At 50.5% G+C, this 22,725-nt stretch overlaps 2 protein-coding genes across 2 annotated transcripts in view; one reads left to right on the top strand and one right to left on the bottom strand.

The window, feature by feature from the left end:
* Window positions 1-543: 543 nt before the first annotated feature.
* On the bottom strand, window positions 544-7,356 carry zbtb42 (zinc finger and BTB domain containing 42). Its single transcript, XM_084681873.1, has 2 exons — window positions 7,220-7,356; window positions 544-5,886 (listed from the first exon to the last, which is right to left on the bottom strand). The coding sequence occupies exon 2, from the start codon at window positions 5,870-5,872 to the stop codon at window positions 4,295-4,297; it is 1,578 nt and encodes a 525-aa protein (XP_084537999.1). The 5' UTR covers window positions 5,873-5,886; window positions 7,220-7,356; the 3' UTR covers window positions 544-4,294.
* A 3,254-nt stretch (window positions 7,357-10,610) lies between these two features.
* The window catches only part of akt1 (AKT serine/threonine kinase 1), a 31,670-nt gene continuing 19,555 nt past the window's right edge, over window positions 10,611-22,725 (top strand). Inside the window, 2 exon segments of the mRNA XM_084681860.1 lie at window positions 10,611-10,775; window positions 14,470-14,639. Coding sequence (XP_084537986.1) covers window positions 14,606-14,639 — 34 coding nt within the window. The 5' untranslated portion in view covers window positions 10,611-10,775; window positions 14,470-14,605.

The raw sequence follows: 22,725 nt of genomic DNA, 5'->3' as shown, positions 1-22,725 counted from the left end.
TCCAAAGAGAAGGACCACTGAACTGTGTTGGGGTTCCTCAATTAGACACGCATTCTTTTGTTTGCTTGTTTACTGCCTGTGTAAATGAATCAGAATTTGGGAATACACCTTCATTTTAAGATACCAAACTAAAAAGATCTACATGTTATCTCTCTGGGCACTGGCAGCACTTCTGGACTAATACAAGTCATCTCTACACATCCTGTCCTTGGTAACAACTTCAATTAGATTGGATGAGGAGTGGGTTACACCCACAGTATTATCCCATGCTGTTGTCTGTATACAGTTCTGTTACACCCACACACTGGCTGGAGCGAGATCTCTGACAACAGATACTCTCCTTGAACACTAAAAGGTCATCAATACAGAGAATAAAATAGTGTTTTGAGGGTTCATGTTTTCAACAAAGTTATGGCAAACCTTGTCGCTATTCAATTCAGGGTGTCTTTTTCCTGGATGACTGAACATGTTAAACTGAGGACATATTGTCGTATTGTTAAGATAGAAATGGAAGGAACAATAAATAAAAAAAATCCACACATCTGCAGAAAAGTGTTCTGTTTAATCTAAGCATAATCTTTATAAACCTAAACCAAGATTGTCACATCTCCACTGCACACACAGACACACTCTGAAAGCACAAACAATTACGGATCAAAAGTAAATTGCCTCAAGATCTAAGCAATGTCAGTTCTGCATGAGATTGTCCCCTAATCTATAAACCACTAACACTGAAGCAATTGATTACTATAAAATATACCTTTCTTATTAAAAAATTATATTAAATTCTAATGGCACTTCTACAAATTCTATTAAAAGGATTTCCAATGACATTTAGTAGCATCTTTCATTATTTCATTTTTTTTACAAATTAAAATTGTGAGAGTCAAATGTTGCACAAGAAACAGTTCAATAAATATTTCTCATGATTATACACAATTTCACAGTCTTAACCTGCAAAGGACAACATTCCAGTATTAATGTAACCTTATATTCAGTTTTAGACTTTACAATCCTACAGCAATTAGGAAAACATAGCCCACAATTGTCATACATTTCATGATTAAAATCTCAGCATTTCACATTCAACTTGACATAATCTATGAAACATACTTTAATTCCTACAAATGGACTGCACTTACTGTACAGCAGAACAAAATCTTCGTCTTGAGTTCAACATGACTGAAACTCCACATGAAAATAAACAGCTTCAAATTCATTCATCAGTAGCAAAACTCAAACCTAATTGTGATCAACAGCAGCAGAAATGAATGGGCTTCACCATTCTAAGTTATTGACTTTTGAAGATTGCATTTTCATTTAATAGAAAACATAAGGTTTCCTTAATCTTATCACAGGGTTACTGTTTGAATCGACCCAACTTTACTACATCAAACTCTGGTTAATTGACGGTGTACAAAATAGGGCAACTCCAGGTGCTCCACTTGTCATTGTGTCTACAAGGCACATGGTGAGACCGTGGAGGTGATGACTGAAAAACGAACTGAAGATTCTTCAAATCTTAAATCAAGTTTTACACGCCTGTACAGCTGCAAGTGTACATCAGTAATTCAACGACCAATAAACTGCATTGTGTAAGAAACCTCTTTTCAAAAGTGAAACAAACCTTCCCCTACATTCCTGTGTGTTCTGATCACACATCAACACTACACAACACCTATATATGAAAACAATCATTATGAAATACTGTTACTATTTTATGTTATACAGGAGATGATTCAGAGTTCTATATCCACCTAGAGTTGTAAGGGCAATAAACAGGTTCCCCCCCTCTTCTATACAGTTATAAAATGTGTTTTGAAATCTGGCAAGAAGATCTGACAATTGAGGCAATAAACTAACAAATAAGAGATTATTTTGATATATGTGCAATGAGATCGCCGTGGCACATCCCCTACATGCAGGTCAGTGAAGCACATCCACTACATGCTGAGAGTAGAGATGTCCTCTGATGCTTCAAGCACCTGCTTACAGTCTCCCAGGTCTCCACTGTGCTAAATACATTTCTCGCATTCCAACGGGTTCATTCAATACAGGAAGTGCACAGAGGGACTGGCAGTGCCTGGTTCTCTCCAGATACAGGGATGCACAATGATCCCTTGAGGACTACCTGGTACGGCGGAACAATGCAGGGATTGTGTGACTTGTACAGGTAGGCTATACCTGCCCAGTGTACTTGTGCTTGAATACAAACAGCAGCCCGGCTGGAACAGGGGTCAAAGCCACATGAGGGCCTTCTGACACGCTGAGATACAGGAAACAGCAGGAGAACAAACTGAACTCTCCACGGAAGACAGGGCTCTAGCCAAGGAGGCTGACGCTTCAGTAAGACACCTGGCATCGTCAACTCCACTTGTTCTTCTACTACCGCGAAACAACAGTTTGATAAATAGAATATATATTTACATTAAATATACAAATCGTAAGAAATAGCAGCCTAGACAATGTCAGTGTTGAAACTAAATGCTTAAAACAAGTGCTTTTCTATGTTGTATGAGACAAACCTTGAATACTCAATTTAAGAGTTTTGTGTTAAGATACAGTAAAGGCCTGAACTGTTACAGTCATTGGATCAGGAAACAAAACCAGTGAACGAGTACCAAAAGAAAAGGCCAAGTCATCAAGCTTATAGAAATGAGCTAAACTTGACTGATCACACCTAAAGTAAACCCTGAACCAAGTAAAACTAATAAATAATTCAGATCAAGTCTTCTCAGGACAGATTCAGTGAATATCTTAGACTGTTAGTGCTAGTCCCATTGTAAGAATCCATTTAGCATCGAAGTGAACCAAACATCCACAAAGACAAAACAATTTTACTGTTCTAAAACAATAGGGGGCTAAAATGTGTATTTGCCCAATGATTCCTTTTAGATTAAGTACTATCAAGGCTTCGCTCCAAGCTTCAGTAGTATCTTACACACTAACAGAATAAACAAAATATAGGATAACACAAACCTGACGGCCAAAGCAGGAGAAACAAATGTTGCATTTTAGGAGGAAGAATTCTGACGAACATACAGCCCAGCCAGCTGACTCCCAGTGGAGCTGGGTCATCTCAACCCTCCACTCCCTCTTCAACTTCTCTTTCCTTCAGCATCATTTTCCCAATTTACACTTTTTTCTAGCGCCGCAATACCAGGAAGTGCTCAGATAACTTCTACTTCTGTGAACAGGAAGATAATCAACCACCTGGCAAAAAAATTGACATAAATACAGATTACAGTTATTACATTCTTGAATGACTTGGTATTCTACAACTAACAGATACCACCAAGACCAGAGCTCCCAAATCATTTCCTGGTATTTGTGCACAGTCCCAAAAAAAGTTAGATTCTTCAGGGTCCTGTATGGGAGTGTGAAACAGTAGAAGTGTTACAGGAATTAGCTGCATTCTTTCAACATTCTCCTTATCTTCAGATCAAGGGCAAGAGGACCATACAATACACTGCAGGTGTTCACACAGCTTGATAGAGAGGTTGTTATAAACATTGGAGTGCCATCGCAGCAAAGTATATTATTTTTATCAAACTGAAGATGAAATGACCTGTTGGGTGGCCATCATCTCTAAGGAACATAAAACTGTGGCCCAATTTCCTTAAAAAAAAAAAAAAAGTCTACAGACAAAAGCAAACTTCCAGTAGTCAAACTTTATGTATTTTGCTGCCTTGGGATATTTAGGTTGTTAACCATAGCTAATCAACCATCAACTAATAAATATATAATGTTTCTGTTTAAAATAAAGTATTGCTTTTCTCGGACGGTTTTGTCTTCTCAACGACTCGCTCCTCAAAGAACCGTTACAGTCCTCCTGCTTTCACTCACTCGCCCTCGAAATATGGATGTAAAATGTTGTTCTTTCATCAGTGGAGTGTTTTCTTCATCAATCTAAATACATGTCTGCTACCTAGACAGAAATGAACAAGTGCATCTGATTCATCCTCCTTCACTGTGTATACAACTAAAGTAGAAAAGCACTCAGTCTCCCAGCCTCTCCGACCAGGGTCCAGCTGGATCAAACTAAAGTAGAAAAGCACTCAGTCTCCCAGCCTCTCCGACCAGGGTCCAGCTGGATCAAACTCAACTGGAAATCATGTAGTGAACTATCCACGTCGCTGTGTAGTTATAATTTCAGAAATGCCACATAGGGTAGAATTCCAGAATGATATGTGTTTTTTGTGTCTTTTGTACTATTTGTATATGTATGTGTCCAGCTAAGAACTGGTGTGGAAGGACAGGATGGTTTCCTGTCAGCCCTGGGGGAAGCAGGTGTTTATCCTATGGCGAGAGTCTTGACGAGGCCACAGTGGAACTTGCGGATGTGGCGGTACAGGTCTCCTGACTGTGTGAAGCGCCTCTCGCACCACTTGCAGGCGTGGGGCTTCTCTCGCGTGTGCACCACTGCGTGGCGGCTTAGGTTGTGGGAGTACTGGAAGCTCTTGCCGCACTGGCCGCAGGTGTAGGGCTTCTCACCAGAGTGCGTGCGCTCGTGGCGCTTCAGCGTGTACATGCAGGAGAAGGTCTTCCCACACTGGGAGCAGGTCGGCACCGAGCCGTCCGGGGACAGTTTGGAGCGCGCCCCGTCCTTCTCACGGAAGTGAGAGCTGAGGTGGAGCTGCAGCACGTGGGGGCTGGGAAACACTTTGCTGCAGAGGGGGCACACGCACACCTGCTGCCCCGGGGGCAGGAGCACCCCACTGGATGTAGAGATGTCTGAGGAAGCCAGGTCGTCTTCCTCCTCCTCCTCGCTGTCCCCCAGCAGCCGGCCCCTCCTCTTCTCCACCTCCCTGCCGGCCTCCCTTCCCCCACAGCCCTCCCCCTCCTCCCCCATCAGGTCCTCCTCCCGGGAGAGCAGAGCGGTCGCCGTGCCGTTGTTGCCGGGGAAGAGGGCAGCGAACCCTGTCACTGCTGAGCTCCTGGCACTATTCCCAAAGCGCAGGCTCTCTGGGCTCACCGGCTCACTGTCCTCCTGCTCTGACAGCAAGTCGTGTTCGTCTTTAACAAGTGGCTCCGTGCCCTGCTGCTGGTTGTCGAGGGCCAGCTGTCCCGAGACGTAGGAGGGGTGGAAGGCATCTCTGCTACACAGAGGCTTGAAAGACAAATCCAGTGCGCAGTCCATGTCATCTGAAGCCCTGGACCTCAGGGACAGCGATACCGTGGAACTACTGACATCAGCTTTTGTTTTTCCAGCTGTTTGGACGCACGGCTCGGCCTCTGCTGACACATAATTGACACCTACAAGGTCCGGGGACCTGCCAGGGTGACCGTTCGCCTTCTGCCTGCTATGCATGGCCCTGTCACAGTCTGTGACAGCCAGCCTGACGTCGCTGTTGTCCATGTCAAGCTCCTCTGCTGGGGGGGGTCTCCGGGGGGGCCTGGCCTGCCGGGGGGGCAGCAGCTTGCTGTGCAGCTCATCGTCGGAGGAATTCTCCCTGTCCAGGCAGCTGAGCTCTGCCCCTTCGCCTGCCTTGTCCTCCAGACAGCACACTTCCTTATCTTTTAGCTTCCCTTTACACACCTTCACTATATCGTACATGTGGAGGTAGCTAGCGGCAGCCAGGACGTCCTCCGCCGGCAGGGTGCTGAAGTCCAGCTTCCCCTCATACATAAACTCTAGGAGCAGGCTGAAAGCAGGGGCTGTCACAATGTCACTGTTCAGATGCACAACGTCCCTTTTGTCTAGCTGGTCCCTGTAGAAGAGATGGAAGTACATGCTACACGAGGCCAGCACGGCTCTGTGCGCTTTGAATCGCGCCTCCCCGACGAGAACAGTGCAGTCACACAGGAAACCTTGGTGACGCTGCTGACTCAGACACTGCAGCAACTGGCGGCTATGGTCTGGGAACTCCATTCTTCCTTCATAACCTGATGAAAAACAGGAAAAACTGGATAGTGAATAAACGAAATGCGGCCATTTAGAGGGCGCCTTGAGAGTTGGCAACGCTTATGGCGTTCGAGTCAACTACAAACAAAAGTAACCCAACGCACTGAAAAGAAAGCAAAAATTATAAATACTACTGTACACAAACAGACTGAAGTGGGGCAACAATTTAAAACCAATGAAATCAATACAACTGTACATAATACAACGTGTGTGAGCCTTCACCGCAAAATATAATTTATGTTCTACAAGATTAAACCATGTCAATGTTAAGGTAAGATCACAAAGTAGCCTATATTTTCACCAAGCAATTTTATTTTTCTAATAATCTATATTGTCGAAAATAGGTGCGCCCGTATTATAATGTAATACAATACCTTGCGCTTCAGCTATCAAAAAGTCTTCTTAATTGAGCATTACTTTTTTGCGCTTCCCACCGGAACGTGAAACCAACGGACAGACCGAGTACAAACAGTCGTACGCACGTTTCCACGAACAAAAAAATACCCGGTTGCTCTTCGGCTGTTCGTGTTTACTGAACAATCATTTGATACCGAGCACGCAAACATAGAGAAGTGCAAAACGCTGGCATTTGGATAGTTGTACTCGCCCACCGGGCAAGGTTAAGAAAGAAGCCAAGGGAGAGAGTAAACTGGTGCTCTGTTTGCTAATTACACTGCAAGCTGTGGAGTCAGCTGCTCTGACATCACCGCAATGGAAACGCTACCTCCAGCTGTGCTCCTCTTTACGCCATATGTTACTCTGAATCCAGATACGTACAAAAGAGTCCCAACTTATTTCAGATATGCACAAAATCTACAAAACAGGCACATGAACCACTATACAAACTTTTTCGTAATTTTACCCAGACCTAACCAGAAGCCCAACATCAGGCGATAATAACTTTTTTTTAAAGCGTCGTGGCCTTTTAGGCACCGGCCACATACGCTCCCGCATTACGAGTTATGTTGTAAATATTGTAAGTTACTAAAATAGTATAATGTCACATAAAAATCAAGCTAGGATGCCCTCAATAACTTTCTTTTTTGTACAAGCCCCGTTACTATACCCTATATCTGAATCACGCGCACTTGTGTTCTGTTTTAATCGAAAGAAAAACTATGATCGTTAGGCTACGCGGAGCGTAGACGCAGTATAAGAGCTTCATGTCCGTGAGCAAATGCATTGCTGTGAGCCTTTTAACAGCAGAGGAACTCGGCAACTGTCGCTGACCAAGCCAACTACGGTAAACGAAGGAAGCGCTATAGGGCATAACTTTCGGTTCCTACATTTCCTTGTTCAGAACATTATACTCACAGATAAATGCACACCGTCGTTGTATTTCCTAATTGTTCCCACGACCTCTCATGATGTGCGGCCAGATGTTCGCTTCTTCTGTCGTTTCTTAGGCTTCAGTTCGACCCTGGCAGGAGAGCTGCTCTCAGCGCTGTGTGTCAAGCAGGTTGATAATGGACCAGTCTCGCGATAGCGCCGACCACAATAAGTTCTGTATTACTGCATGAACTCACACAGTGGCAGCAAGTTGCAGAGTTCCTTTACATCGATTCACGTTTTTGCATTTAATAAACAATCGGAAATCGATTTGCAAACTAAAATATGTGTGTTTGTCATTACAGGTAAATACCACACTGCCGGTGCTTGTGAGGCACAACCTGTCTTGATTCATATATTTGATGTTTCACTAAGAAAAAATGTGCCTTCTTGACATTTCAAAATATTTGTTTTCTCAAATGTTACACGTCTTTAATACTAGCTTACGAGAAAAGTACATCCATTATGAACTACGTCTTGGCAGGTGCAAAGCACAAGTGATCGGATGTAATGAATTATTTGTATAAACAGGAAAAATAATTTGGGCACACCAGTGAGTGTAGGGGGTGGGGTGTGTGTGTGGGGGGGAATAGAGAACTTATAAAGGACTGTGTTCTCTAATCCTGCTCCGCGGTGGAATTCCCTGGCAGCGCACCATCCAGGGCTATTGTTTCCTCCCCGCACATCACACCCTCTGGCTGTTTGTGCAGATCGTTTCAACTGTCTCTGTGGAATGATACAGTCTCTGGGAACCAGGCGGCAGTCAGTAAATTCACAAGAAAAACACACCAAAAAATACAAATGAAAGGTTGAATTAAAGATTTAGGCAAACTATAACAGCTGAGGATGAAGCATATGATTCTCAGTCACGATCGTTTTGATAAAGATTGGCTCACTTTTTTGTAGTAGAAAGGAGTGTTTTTTATTTGTGTTCTAGCTGTGAGAGCACGGTGAAGACAGGAGCTGGGAAGTTGCAGCTGCTCCTCTCCTGCCCCTCCCTCCCCCCTCCCTCCTGCCCCTCCCTCCCCCCTCCCCCCTCCCTCCACACCACCCCAACTGCCTGGGTCACCTTTGCCCTGTGTTCCAGCTGTCGTGTGTTTTGAAAGGGCCATTTGCGGCTCCTCGCTGCCCCCCGACACAGAGGGGAGAGCACTGTGAGGGGGGGGGGGGGGGGGGGGGCACACTGGCTGGATGCTTCATTCTGTTTTTAGTCTGCTGATCCTCCATCGCTAAAGGAGCTCTCTCCCTCAGAGACAGCTCTGCTGCTTCACACTGGGGGGGGGGGGGGGGGTCTTTGTTTTTATACATGTATTAACAGATATCTTGATGTGGATTGTGGTCGAAATAAGATCTATGATGTGAACAACTGTGAAGGGTGAAGCCATGATCAACTAAACCCCAGAAATCCAATGACACCAATGACATCATGTTATGATATGATGACAATGACGATGAAAATTCAAAATGTTGCCACAGAGATAATAATGTGTCTATTTAGCACACAGGGTCCATGCAAGGCCCAGCTCTGTGGACGAGAGCAGGAGAAGTGGCCCCTGTGTTGTCCTGCCTGGCAGCCACAGCGCCCGGGGAGCAGCACTGGGTGTTTTCGGGGACCAGACAAAGCAGTGGTTGTGCCTCCAAACAGCATGGGGAAGTTTCTCACACACAGAGAGAGAGAGAGAGAGAGAGAGAGGGGGGGGGGGGGAATTAGGGGGGTGGGGAGTGGGGGGGGGGGGGAGGGTGTGGGGGGGGGAGGGAGGGTGAGGGGGGTGGGGTGAGAGAACACTTCCTGGAGGTTCATTCTTCCTCTCTCTGCAATCATCAATGGCATTTTCCCCCCTCTCCACCCTCTCCTCTCCCCCCTCTCCTCTCCCCCCTCTCCTAACCCCCCTCTCCTCTCCCCCTCTCCTCTCCCCCCTCTCCTAACCCCCCTCTCCTCTCCGCCCTCTCCTCTCCCCCCTCTCCTCTCCCCCCTCTCATATCCCCCCTCTCCTATTCCCCCTCCTCTCTGACAAAAGGGCTCCGAATTCCTCTGCAGCCTGACGGCATGCCGCCCAGCCAGCCAGAGGGAGACATCTCTCAGGCCTCTGGACCAATGGGATCCCTGGATCCTGCTCTACACTGGCCAGTGTGTTTACGTGTGTTTTAAAAGAAGCTGTAATGTGAGGAAGAACAGCATGTTTACGTTTGTCCTGTTTGTCTTGTGTTTTCAGTGTTCCTTTGCTGTATTAGTGAAGCCTAATTCTGATGCTGGCCTGGTATTACGTAGAAAGCTTTAGTTACAATGAATCCTAACTCTCAATAATTTCCGTTATCGTAGCACTTAATAATGAAACCCCAGCCTGTAGAGATGTGATGTGTCGTTCTGAAGGCATGATGGTTGTTTTGTCCAGAGGTTAGTCAGACGCCTTTGATCTCACGGGCCTCGTCCAAAACTGAACCGATATACGGGCCTCGTCCCAAACTGAACAGAGACGCCAGCAAAACAACGGGGGATGGAGTCGTCGCAAGGAGGAGAGATCAGCTGAAGCAGGCTGTGGCCGGCCTTGTTTGTGGAACAGGAACTGCGCTCCTATGGCACTAAAGAAAATCTGGTTTACTGTAAGAGAGGAAGTGGCCAAGCAAGAGGAGGCGTCCATAAATCACCAAGAGCAGACCTTGGCAGAAACCTCATCCTCCATCTTCAACTGTTGTTTCTCAATAATTACCCAACTTGTTACCAAACTGCTCAGGATAATGTTGAGGTGGTGCAGCTTCATATTGAAGATAGAATAGTAGGCCAGAAATTTAAGAAGTTTGCCTCTGGATTAAACTTGACGAGTTCTAGAGAAAAGAGTAATTATTGAGTATATCCAAGAAGGGAAACTGCACTGTGACATTAAATACAGTACCAGTCAAAAGTTTGGACACCTTTTCCCATTATGTGTCCAAACTTTTGACTGATACTGTACATTGTATGTAGGGCCTACAACAAAAGATACTGGTAGCCCTTAGATTGACTATTAAGTGCAAATACTTCAATGCGATATCAAAATGGTAATTATTATTGTATTATTTCCGCACAGTTACATTATGGTCTTGTTAGAAAATGTTCAAGCAAACCTTTGACGAGGAAACCACATAAACACGTGGACTCCAAAGTCCAAAGTTCCATGTTTTTTGTTTATGTTCTACGAGAGTTTCACAGTTACTACATTTTACGACTTCCTTTTTTATAATAACAACACTGTCGTAACCGAGTGTGTGTCGAAGGAGTGACACTGAAAACCGATCGATGTCATTTTCTCATTCAACTAGGGTGGATGAGATCAGAACTTGTTGTCCCATGTTTACGCAGAGACGCTACGGCGGTAGGACCACGGAGCGGACTGTGCCACAGGAGCCTTGCAGACAGACGCTGGGACGTGTAGTGGGAGAAAAGCAACAGAAGCGGAGTAGATGCGAACACTTTTTTTCAGGTTATTAACGGACTTATCATCAAGACAAATCACCGACAGAGCACCTTAAAATGGAACGGACACACTGTTGAAAACCTGTTCAGGTAAATGCTTGTGTTTTCCGTCTCGTGTTGTGCCTATATGAGTGAGCGAGCTTACAGCAGAAGGTCCCATTGTATTACAAACGATGCGGTTATTTTCAACCAAGCTGCCTAGGCCCTGTGTCCTGTATAAATAGCTAAATGCAACCCCAAATTAAGTGCGTTCTTGACTTTTATAGACTTCTGGGTACAAACTGAAGGAGATAGTAAGTGTAAGGGAACTTTTGACGCAATCGACTATAACTTGTTTGTAAGATGTGTCTATTTATGGAGCTACTGTCTGCAAAGAAGAGAGTTGTAAACATGCAGGAGAGATTGGGAATTATGTTTCGGTGTTTCTCAGTGTGAGTGAATCCCTCGTCAGATCTGCTAAGAATCGAGGATGACTAAGAATGCGGGAAGGAAAAAAACTTTATATCCTAGTGGTCAAGACCGCAACTTGTCAATGTGTCACGTTAAGTAGGCCTAACGTTGTCAGTAACAGTACATTGATGTTTATTAGCAGTCGTCAGTAACACTGGCAGGGAATGATCAGTGACCATGCCAGCCAGCTTGAGCTGATGTCATTCAAAAGTGCAGCCTTGTTGGGACTTGATGCCACAATGTGTCACTACCTGTCTTGTCTGACTGATAATCTAATCCTTATCATCCCTATACCCATATTTATACAAAATACATATGTGAAACCTTTATGAATACCATTCACGATAACAATTTAATGTTTGATTACAATCTCTGGAATCCTCTCTATTGCAGGGCTCTGTGGTAGAAAGCAACCATGTGCAAGGTGTGCATGCTCATCTGCAGGCCTGTTTCACTGTGAAGTCATGAGACTGTCCACTGCTTGGGTTGCTATACCAATTACTGTGATTGCTGCTTGGAAGATCCCTCCCTCCCTCCCTCCCTCCCTCCCTCCCTCCCTCCCTCCCTCCCTCCCTCCCTCCCTCCCTCCCTCCCTCCCTCCCTCCCTCCCTCCCTCCCTCCCTCCCTCCCTCCCTCCCTCCCTCCCTCCCTCCCTCCCTCCCTCCCTCCCTCCCTCCCTCCCTCCCTCCCTCCCTCCCTCCCTCCCTCCCTCCCTCCCTCCCTCCCGCCCGCCCTCCCTCCCTCCCTCCCGCCCGCCCGCCCTCCCTCCCTCCCTCCCTCCCTCCCTCCCTCCCTCCTATCCTCCTGGTCTGGAAGTGGTCAGTCATACAGTACTGGACCTGGGGTGTGGTTGCTGGCTATGCCTGGGTACTGGGCTAGTGTCATCGCCCAGTACATACAACACCTTCCACAACATAACAACAACATTCCTACTCTGTCTCCTATTGGATTCAGACCCAATTTGAACAAACAAAACCGACAGGAGCACGTGTTTGAGTGTGTCTGTGCAGCATCTTTATCAGGATGCTTTGCGTGTGATCGTCCAGCCTGCATTTCTGGCTCCGTCTAAAGGTTTCAAGCAGGTCAGTTATCAAGCAGGAGTAGGAAGCAATCCACCTCCCCAATCCTCCCTGTCTGACCTCCGCTGATACGACCCCGCTGGGACATCAGCAACCAGCTGATCTGTCCTCAGAAACCAGCTGATCTGTCCTCAGAGACCAGCTGATCTGTCCTCAGAGACCAGCTGATCTGTCCTCAGAGACCAGCTGATCTGTCCTCAGAGACCAGCTGATCTGTCCTCAGAGACCAGCTGATCTGTCCTCAGAGACCAGCTGATCTGTCCTCAGAGACCAGCTGATCTGTCCTCAGAGATTAGCTGATCCTCAGAGACCAGCTGATCTGTCCTCAGAGACCAGCTGATCTGTCCTCAGAGACCACCTGATCTGTCCTCAGAGACCAGCTGATCTGTCCTCAGAGATTAGCTGATCCTCAGAGACCAGCTGATCTGTCCTCAGAGACCAGCTGTTCTGTCCTCAGAGACCAGCCAGGGTTCTAGTCTCAACTGGGATGATACAGAGAAGGTTCCATGTCTGAGACCCAGCAGAACAGGACATGACAGGATGTTAACCTCATGTCTGGTCTGAAGTGAGCAGAACACACACGCACGGCCAAACTGTCCTCTTGGCCCGGTCGCGTGTGTGTGCACCTCGCTGGTTCTGTGTGTGGCTTCCCGGCTGCATGACACTGATTTGCATTGAATGGGACGGCCCCTGGAGTGAGAGCCAGAAAGATGAATGATTGAAAAGCAGAGAGGGAAGGAGAGGCAGGTAGGGAGGGAGGCAAGAAAGGCGAGAGGGAGGCAGGGAGCGAGGCAGGGAGGGAGGCAGGCAGGGAAGGAGAGAGGGAAGGAAGGGAAGGAGAGAGAGAGGGAAGCAGGGAGGGAGAGAGGCAGGGAGAGAGTGAAGGATGGAGAGAGGGAGGCAGGGAGAGAGGCAGGGAGGCAGGCAGGGAAGGAGAGAGGGAGGCAGGGAAGGAGAGAGAGAGGGAAGCAGGGAGGGAGAGAGGTAGGGAAGGAGAGAGGGAGGGAGAGAGGTAGGGAAGGAGAGAGGGAGGGAGAGAGGCAGGGAAGGAGAGAGGGAGGCAGGGAGAGAGGCAGGGAGAGAGGCAGGGAGAGAGGCAGGGAGAGAGGCAGGGAGAGAGGCAGGGAGAGAGAGAGGGAGAGAGGCAGGGAGAGAGGCAGGGAGTGGATCAGGCATAGAGGGAGGCAGGCGGTGTCCTGAGGCCCTGGACCATGTGACCTGCAGTCAGGGTACTGGGTTCATCTGTACTGTCAGGGCAGGAGGACTGCAGCACCAGCAGCAGGTCGCTCACATGAAACAGCAGAGGTCTGTTATAGCTCCAGAGCTGGAGCTGTGTGTGTGTGTGTTTGTCCGTGTGTGTGTGTGTGTGTGTGTGGAATGTACAGTATCCTAGACTGTGTGTGTGTCCTGGGGTGATGATGATGATGTAAGTGTGAGAGTAGAGATGTTCTGATGGCTTGGTCACAGATGTCCTCTCTGATGTTAATTTTCTTCTCTCAACTAGCAAGGGAATCCAGTTCAACAACACAACTGGTGTAATATTCATGAATATTCTTTCCACCCCGAGTAAAAATGAACCAGTCTCATATTGCAGACATTCCGTCCTAAATATTTGCAATAAACACAAAGGATGTTAAAGACTCCCGGTGAGGGAGGGTTGATAACCCCAAACTCTCCTGGTCTGTCGATATCACAACAACTTCCTGTTGTTGCGCTCGGAAGTCAACCAATGACATCCCTCTCAACTGCTGTGGAGGTGTGGCTGTGATGAGACCCGGGAGGAGGAAGTGATTCCACCAGATGGACATGGATTCCCTTGTTAACAGCAAGCCTTGATGTGACATTTTCATTAAAAGCTCTGGAATCGATCGCGTTCTGCATACGTCGGATTCAGGAAGGCCTTTTAAGTTAAAAGCCTGAAAATATCAAGTGCATTGCCGGTTTTCCATCCCAGACAAACTACTGATCTACAGTCTGATGACGGGACTTTCACAGGTCAGACAGCTTGAGGACTTCTACATGACCCAAATGTGTCCCACACCACCCCGACTACGTCTCTCCAATCTTAGGAAGACCTCTTATAGAACTCCTGTAGATCTCCTGTAGATCTTTAAGTTCCTCTCTGGTTTGGGCATCTGCAGAAACTGGGTTCAAGCTGCATTTCAACACTGTTACCAGAGGTTAACATTCAGACATAGAGATGAAATCCTTTACCTCACAATGGTATGATTGTCTTGTGCCTCTGGTGCTGACAGGTTCCTGGTGGGAAGGCACCTCCACACTCCAAGGACAGGCCTCCAGACTCCTGTCCAGGCAGAGAGAGGGACGGCGGGGACACAGGTGTGAGGCTCTCCCTGACACGGCCCTGGAGACCCCTCACCCTCCTCCAGCATGGCCGTGAAGGAGGGATGGCTGCATGACAGAGGTGATTGGGCTGTTCCTGATCACTTTGACCCAAGACAAAGAAGCATGTCTTCTACCCTGTGCTCTTTACACTGTGTTCTACCCTGTGCTCTTTAAACTGTGTTCTACCCTGTGCTCTTTACACTGTGTTCTACCCTGTGCTCTTTACACTGTGTTCTACCCTGTGCTCTTTACACTGTGTTCTACCCTGTGCTCTTTACACTGTGTTCTACCCTGTGCTCTTTACACTGTGTTCTACCCTGTGCTCTTTACACTGTCTTCTACCCTGTGATCTTTACACTGTCTTCTACCCTGTGCTCTTTACACTGTCTTCTACCCTGTGCTCTTTACACTGTCTTCTACCCTGTGCTCTTTACACTGTGTTCTACCCTGTGCTCTTTACACTGTGTTCTACCCTGTGCTCTTTACACTGTCTTCTACCCTGTGCTCTTTACACTGTGTTCTACCCTGTGCTCTTTACACTGTGTTCTACCCTGTGCTCTTTACACTGTGTCTCATGGCTCAGGGTAGTTATGCCAACTGAGGATTTGTGTCGTACAAAGAGAAATTCACAATAATAGTTAGTGGGATTCTGAGTGAGTTCAGGATGTATAGAGGCTGGAGGCTGGTCTGGGAGGCTAGAGGCTGGAGGCTAGAGACTGGTCTGGGAGGCTAGAGGCTGGAGGCTAGAGACTGGTCTGGGAGGCTAGAGGCTGGTCTGGGAGGCTAGAGACTAGAGGCTGGTCTGGGAGGCTAGAGGCTGGTCTGGGAGTCTAGAGACTAGAGGCTGGTCTGGGAGGCTGGAAGCTGGTCTGGGAGGCTAGAGGCCGGAGGCTGGAGGCTGGTCTGGGAGGCTGTTTGGTGGCAGGCAAGTCTCTGGTTGTGTTTGGACGACCAGGCATTCTTTACATGCCAGCCGGCTGTGAGCAGCACTGTGTGCAGAGGACCCAGAGCTCCCTGCTCCTGGCTCCCAGAGCAGCCTGGCTGGAGGACTGGGGAGAGGCTGGCTGGCTGGAGGACTGGGAAGAGGCTGGCTGGCTGGCTGGAGGACTGGGGAGAGGCTGGCTGTCTGGAGGACTGGGGAGAGGCTGGCTGGCTGGCTGGCTGGAGGACTGGGGAGAGGCTGGCTGTCTGGAGGACTGGGGAGAGGCTGGCTGGCTGTCTGGAGGACTGGGAAGAGGCTGGCTGTCTGGAGGACTGGGGAGAGGCTGGCTGGCTGGAGGACTGGGGAGAGGCTGGCTGGCTGGAGGACTGGGGAGAGGCTGGCTGGCTGTCTGGAGGACTGGGGAGGGGCTGGCTGGCTGGAGGACTGGGGAGAGGCTGGCTGGAGGACTGGGGAGAGGCTGGCTGGCTGGAGGACTGGGGAGAGGCTGGCTGGCCGGAGGACTGGGGAGAGGCTGGCTCGCTGGAGGACTGGGGAGAGGCTGGCTGGCTGTCTGGCTGGTCAAATCAAGTTGAGTCTAAGCATCATTACCAGGCTGTTGAGGTTAGAGGCTGCTAATGTTAGAAGCTGCTGAGGTTAGAGGCTGCTGAGGCTGGAGGGTCCTGGGGCAGCCAGCACAGAGGTCCTGACACCAGGAACCAGGAACCAGGGGACAGGAACCAGGAACCAGGGGACAGGAACCAGGGGACAGGAACCAGGGGACAGGAACCAGGGGACAGGAACCAGGGGACAGGAACCAGGAACCAGGGGACAGGAACCAGGGGACAGGAACCAGGAACCAGGGGACAGGAACCAGGGGACAGGAACCAGGGGACAGGAACCAGGGGACAGGAACCAGGAACCAGGAACCAGGGGACAGGAACCAGGGGACAGGAACCAGGGGACAGGAACAGTGTTAGTGTGAAGAGATGAGATATCAAGATCATGGATCTTATTAGAAAATCTGGAGCGTTTTGTTCTTGTTGAGAAACCAGAGTTATTGAGCCGCGTGATGTTTGACGTGTGCACTGTCACTGGCGTGTCCTGGCACACTTGGCGCTCTGCCATGTTCCCTGCTCACACAGGGGAGAGTGGCTGACCACACTCCTTCAGCCAGGGTCATCACCTTGAACGAGTGGAACAACACACACACACACACAGGCACACATGCACATACGCACACACCCTCACACACACATGACCCTGTGCAGGCCCCCTCCCTGTCATCCATACTCACACCCTGTCCACACCAACATCCAAACACACACACTCCTCTCACTAAACAAACAGCCCTTGAGGAACAGTGAGCTGGCATGCTGTCTCACCCCGGCAGCTGGGGTCTACAAAATGTCACCGGGAGACACTTGTCTGTGATTGGAGGGCGTCCGCCCAGCATCCCTGACAGGAAGGGGTTTAATGTCGCGTCACTGTCACCCCCCTCCCCCCTCCCCCTCCCCAAGACCCAGAAGGTGAGCTCTCTGCTGCCTGTCCTTACAGCTCACCCCAGGTTGTGCAGTCCTGCCACCCCTTTAGCTTCACATGTAGCTTAGCCTAACAAAACAGTAAGGCACCGTAGAGCTCTTCCTGTCTGGCCTGCTGTGGGTCTGGGGCGTGAGCCAGCCCAGGTTCATGCAGGCCAGGCTGGGGAGGGCTTAGTGGGGCGTGATGTGGCCCGCCGCCCGCCTAGTGCCCAGTGACACCCATCTGACAAGGTGACGTCATGGCTGGAAGCTATGGGCCAGACACAAGCACGAAAACATCTCCTCTCTGTCCCTCCCTCCCTCCCTCCCTCCCTCCCTCCCTCCCTCCCTCCCTCCCTCCCTCCCTCCCTCCCTCCCTCCCTCCCTCCCTCCCTCCCTCCCTCCCTCCCTCCCTCCCTCCCTCCCTCCATCTCACCCTCCCTCCCTCCCTCCCTCCCTCCCTCCCTCCCTCTCTCCCCCTCTCCCTCTCTCCCCCTGGTTCCTGTCTGTTTGTCATGTTCAGTGTAGAGTAGTAAGTGTGCTGGTGTGGGCCAGACAGGAGTAGGGTTAGGGTCTAGATGTGGTTCTGAGGCTCAGCCTGGAGAGGTGATCACGCAGACCCACGTTCCCAGCCTGCTGTTTCCAGTCCCAGATAGGCTCAGCCTGGAGAGGTGATCACGCAGACCCACGTTCCCAGCCTGCTGTTTCCAGTCCCAGATAGGCTGAGCCTGGTCTGGTGATCCTAGCGCAGGGAGAGACTCCTGGACCAAAGCTCTCAGACATGCTGGTTTCGTGTCTCTAAATTGCAGAAGTACCCATCTCCATGCTCTACCACAGCCGACCACATCCTCATACAAGCAGTGGCGTACAGAAGCATACAGTCTAGAATCTAGGTTGTCTTTTTCTGGACAGCAGTTATACAATGTGTCTCCAGCTCCAACAACAGTTTTTCTTGTTGCACCCCCCACACACACACACACACACACACACGCCTACAGCCTCTCGTGGTCTGGGCCACCAAGCAGCACTTTGGAGGAATATATTTTCAGAAGTTTCCATCAAAGTCATCCAACTTCAAAGAGCCAGATTGTGGTTATCCAGATTCCACGGCAACCGGCTTGGCCAAGAACGCAGTGATGTGCAACAAAACACCTCCCCTGTCTCCTGCCCACTCCCTCCTTTATTCTCTATCCTCTATCCTCTCTCTCTCTCTCTCTCTCTCTCTCTCTCTCTCTCTCTCTCTCTCTCTCTCTCTCTCTCCGTCTCTCTCTCCTCCCTCCCTCATCTCTCTCTCTCCCTCATCTCTCTCCCTCCCTCATCTCTCTCTCTCCCTCATCTCTCTCCCTCCCTCATCTCTCTCCCTCCCTCATCTCTCTCCCTCCCTCATCTCTCTCCCTCCCTCATCTCTCTCCCTCCCTCATCCCTCTCCCTCACGGCTCTTGTTTGTTTGACTCGTTTACTTCCTGACAGTAGCAGAGCCGGCCCCCTCGTTAGCCTAACGAAGGCCACAACAACTGTGGGTTAGGGAAGCACGCTCAGCTGGCTCTGGGAGGGATCAAACTCTGAGCTCGTTTCTCTGCTGTTCCCAGAACATTGTTCAGTGACCTGTCCAGGGATAGATGTTCTGTCTCACTCAGATGCTGGAGGCTCCCAGAGCTGGTCATGTGACAGCAGGAGAGCAGCTAGTGTGTGTGACTGTTAGCGTGTGTGTGCATGTGTGTGAGTGTGTGTGTGTGTGTGGCCCCCTAAACAGATATCAGTGGTTTGCAGCTATACATGATTTCCCAGATGTTCTCCATACTAGACAGATAGATTCCTCCTCCCATCACAAAGTAAGGGTTGGGTGTCATCACTTTACTTCACCAGTCTACTACACCCCCCTCCACTTAGGTATATTTATGCGTTTAGCAGTCGCTTTTATCCAAAGCGACTTCCAAGAGAGAGCTTTACAAATAAGCATAGGTCACTGATCATAACAACGAGGTAGTCCCAAACATTGCAAGCAGCCAAAACATGAAGCATACATTATGAAAAAACTAAACAAGTTCCAAAGGGAGGAACCATAAGAGCATGCAGTTATACGCGTTACAAATTAAAACAACATGAACCACAAAAAGTGCAAGACTGTACCTGTAGAAGAACAATCAACAGTAAAATATTTCACAGCGAGTACAAGAGTTAACTTCGTAATAACTAACCTACAAGAGCAACAAGTCACTCAATAAGAGTCATTGTGAACCTGGAGGAAACTAACATCAGGTAGAGTCCCACTGTGGGCCACACACGCACTCACACACACATACACACACACACACGTACACACACACACACGTACACACACACACAGTCATCTCAGCACTGCAGAAGTAGCGACAGTCTGGCTCTCACTGTGTCCAGCTACAACAGGACTAGCAGCCAAACGTCCCCAGCAGCCCCGGGCAGGGGAGCAGCAGAGGCTGGCTCCCCAGGACGCAGGCACCCGGGCTGGGCGTCTGGCCGTCAGTGCGGGCCCCCTGCTCCGGGTAATGGGTACCAGGCTTCCTGCTAAATGTGGTGGAGAGAAGTAAATAGCTGTGCTGCAGCTGTCGTCAGGCAGGCTGGGTGCTGGGGGACCAGGGCGCGTGGAGAGAACCTCCCTGACTCGTCTCCGATGGCGATGGGGCCCGCTGTGTGCTTACTTTGCTGTGCAGAGTCCTCCTGCTCACTGCAACTGTGGCGCTCGGCCATGCGCTCGGTGCCTGTCTGCCTGTCTGTCTTCCCCTCTCCTCTCCCTCTCCCTCCTCTTGTCTTTGTTCCTTCTCTCTTTAGCTCTCTCTCTCGTCTCTCCCCTTTCTCTGTCTCTGACCTCTGCCCTCCCTCTGCCACTCTTCCCTCCTCCTGTCCCCCCTTCTTAATCCTCCTCCTCTGCCAACCTCCTTCACCCCCCTCAACATCCCCCCCCCTCCCCCCGCTGGATAATGACCCTGCTGACAACACAGACCGCCAGTGGAAGAGGCTTCCGACCGGCACCATGCTCCAACATCAATCACCTCCCAGGCTCTCCTCTCCCCTCTATTCCTCTCTTCCTCTCCCCTCTCTTCCTCTCCCCTCTCTTCCTCTCTCCTCTCTTCCTCTCCTCTCCCTTTTCTTCCTTTCTCCTCTCCCCTTTCTTCCTCTCTCCCCTTCCCTCTCTCCTCTCCTCTCTCATCTCCTCTCCCTTCCTCTCCTCTTCTGGGAGGGAGGGGACAGGAAGAGAAAAAGGGGGGAAAGGATAGAGAAAGACATGAGAGGGAGTGATAGAGAGGGAGAAAGAGAGAGATGGAGGGAGGCAGGGATGGAGGCATAGCATGGGCTATTCAGCTGTCTCTACAGAGACTGTGTTAGCTTGGATCTGTCCCTGTCAGTGTCAACAGAGCGGTCAGGTACCAGGACCCTGCAGGACAGACAGTCTGCTCTGGGTGCTCAGCAGGACCCTGTTTCCTGTTTCCTCTTCAGCTGGGTGTCTGTGAAGGGAGTCGGCCTGTTCCCTGGTCATTGACAGTTAATTGGCACTAATTTGAACAAAATAATGTGTGTTTATTTGTTTGCCATGCAGTAACCCAGTTAACTAATCCACGGTCTAGATTGTTTGCCCAGGGATAGGGGGCAGATTACACACACACACGCACACGCACACACAACACACACACGCACACACACACACACACACACACACGCAGGCAGGCAGGGAGAACTTCCCACAGTGTCTCTATGGTAATCAGCAGGTGTCTCCCGCAGCAGAGGAGAGAAGAAGTGAGGGCTTTCTTACCAGCGTGAGAAAGAGAGGCAGACTGCATCCTCCCCCTCCCCCTCCCCCTGCTCCTCCCCCTGCTCCTGCTCCTCCCCTCCCCCTCCCCCTCCCCCTCCCCCTGCATCCTCCCCCCACTCCTTCTTTTTCCTGTTGCAGCAGGAAGGTGGCAGAGGAGGGGGAGAGAGGGAGGGGGGAGGGAGAGGAGAGAGGGGGGGAGGAGGGAGAGAGAGAGGGGGGGAGAGAGGGAGAGAGGGAGGGGGGAGAGAGGGAGAGAGGGAGGGGAGGAGAGGGGGAGAGAGGGAGAGGGGGAGGGAGGGAGGGAGGGAGGGGGGAGAGAGGGAGGAAGGGGGGGAGAGAGGGAGAGAGGGAGGGAGGGAGGGAGGGAGGGGGGGAGAGAGGGAGAGGGGGAGAGAGGGAGAGAGGGATGTGCAGTGGAAGCCTGAGACCTGTTGGTGCTGCTGCCAGACGCTCTATCCAGCTGCATGAAGACAGACAGACTGACAGGGGAGACGGGACAGCAGGAACAGGAAGAGAAGCCAAAGAAAGAAAGAAAGAAAGAAAGAGGACAAACCCCTGGGCGGGTTAGCATGAGGACCACGCTGCCAGGCCTTGTATGGGCAGGGCTGCCGGCGGGTCAGAGACCCAGGCTGAGCTGGTGAGATGGGGCAGGGATGAGGGGCAGGGATGAGGGGCAGGGATGAGGGGCAGGGATGAGGGGCAGGGATGAGGGCTGGGGCGAGCCTTTGCTCTGGAGGGGTTGTGGGGCTCATTGAGATGCAGGAGCCAGCAGCCAGGCAGCAGCTGCAGACACAGGGCCCAGCCAGAACAACAGACCTGAACCACCCCCCCTCCTTTTGCTTTGGGGTTTAATTCTCTAATCCTCAACCTCCTTTTCCTGGGAGTCTCTTACGCACACAAACACACACACACCCCTGCATCCCTGCCTCCCGTCCTCTAACCATGAATGTCCTGCCAATTGCAGGACTGGGAGGACAGGAAGTGTGACGTCTGTTTGGGTCCTGCTCTGGTCCTCCCTCCTCCTGCTGGTTAACCTGCCGTGTGTCTGTGTATGTATGCATGTGTGTGTGTGTATGTATGCATGTGTGTGTGTGTGTGTGTGTGTGTGTGTATGTATGCATGTGTGTGTGTGTAATGCCATATCACAGGGGTTGGCCTCTCTTTGTGGTGTGATGAATGTAGCATGATGTGTTTATTAAAGAGTTAGCTAGCAACAGCAGCTGGGGCCTCTTTTCTGCCGTCGTCACGTAGCGCCGAGCGACGCAGGCGTCTGCTCAGACCAGAGCGCCGACCTCTGTCACCATCCCTGCGTCCAGCCCTCCCTGCCTCCAGCCCTCCCAGCCTCCAGCTCTCTCTGCCTCCAGCCTCCACCCCTCCCTGCCTCCACCCCTCCCTGCCTCCAGCCCTCCCAGCCTCCAGCTCTCTCTGCCTCCAGCCTCCACCCCTCCCTGCCTCCACCCCTCCCTGCCTCCAGCCCTCCCTGCCTCCAGCCCTCTCTGCCTCCAGCCCTCTCTGCCTCCAGCCTCCACCCCTCCCTGCCTCCAGCCCTCCCTGCCTCCATCTCTCCCTGCCTCCAGCCCTCCCTGCCTCCAGCCCTCCCTGCCTCCATCTCTCCCTGCCTCCAGCCCTCCCTGCCTCCAGCCCTCCCTGCCTCCAGCCCTCCCTGCCTCCATCTCTCCTTGCCTCCAGCCCTCCCTGCCTCCAGCCCTCCCTGCCTCCAGCCCTCCCTGCCTCCAGCCCTCCCTGCCTCCAGCCTTCCCTGCCTCCATGTCTCCTCTTCTCCTCTTCAGCAGCGTTTCTCCAGCCGTAGACCCTTCTTGAGCAGACTTGGTGTCAAAAGGAAGTGTTCATGTAGATTTGAATCCTTGACCTCTTTTCTTCTCACAACTGACCTTGGGAATGAGAGCTTGGGTGTGCGCCTGCCTGGAGGTGTTGGAGA

The sequence above is a fragment of the Hypomesus nipponensis genome, chromosome 3 (genome assembly GCF_054491055.1).
Source record: "Hypomesus nipponensis isolate SF chromosome 3, ASM5449105v1, whole genome shotgun sequence".
NCBI classification, from domain to species: Eukaryota; Metazoa; Chordata; class Actinopteri; order Osmeriformes; family Osmeridae; genus Hypomesus; species Hypomesus nipponensis.
Note: the sequence above shows the minus strand (reverse complement) of the source record. Positions and strands in the feature narration are given on the sequence as shown.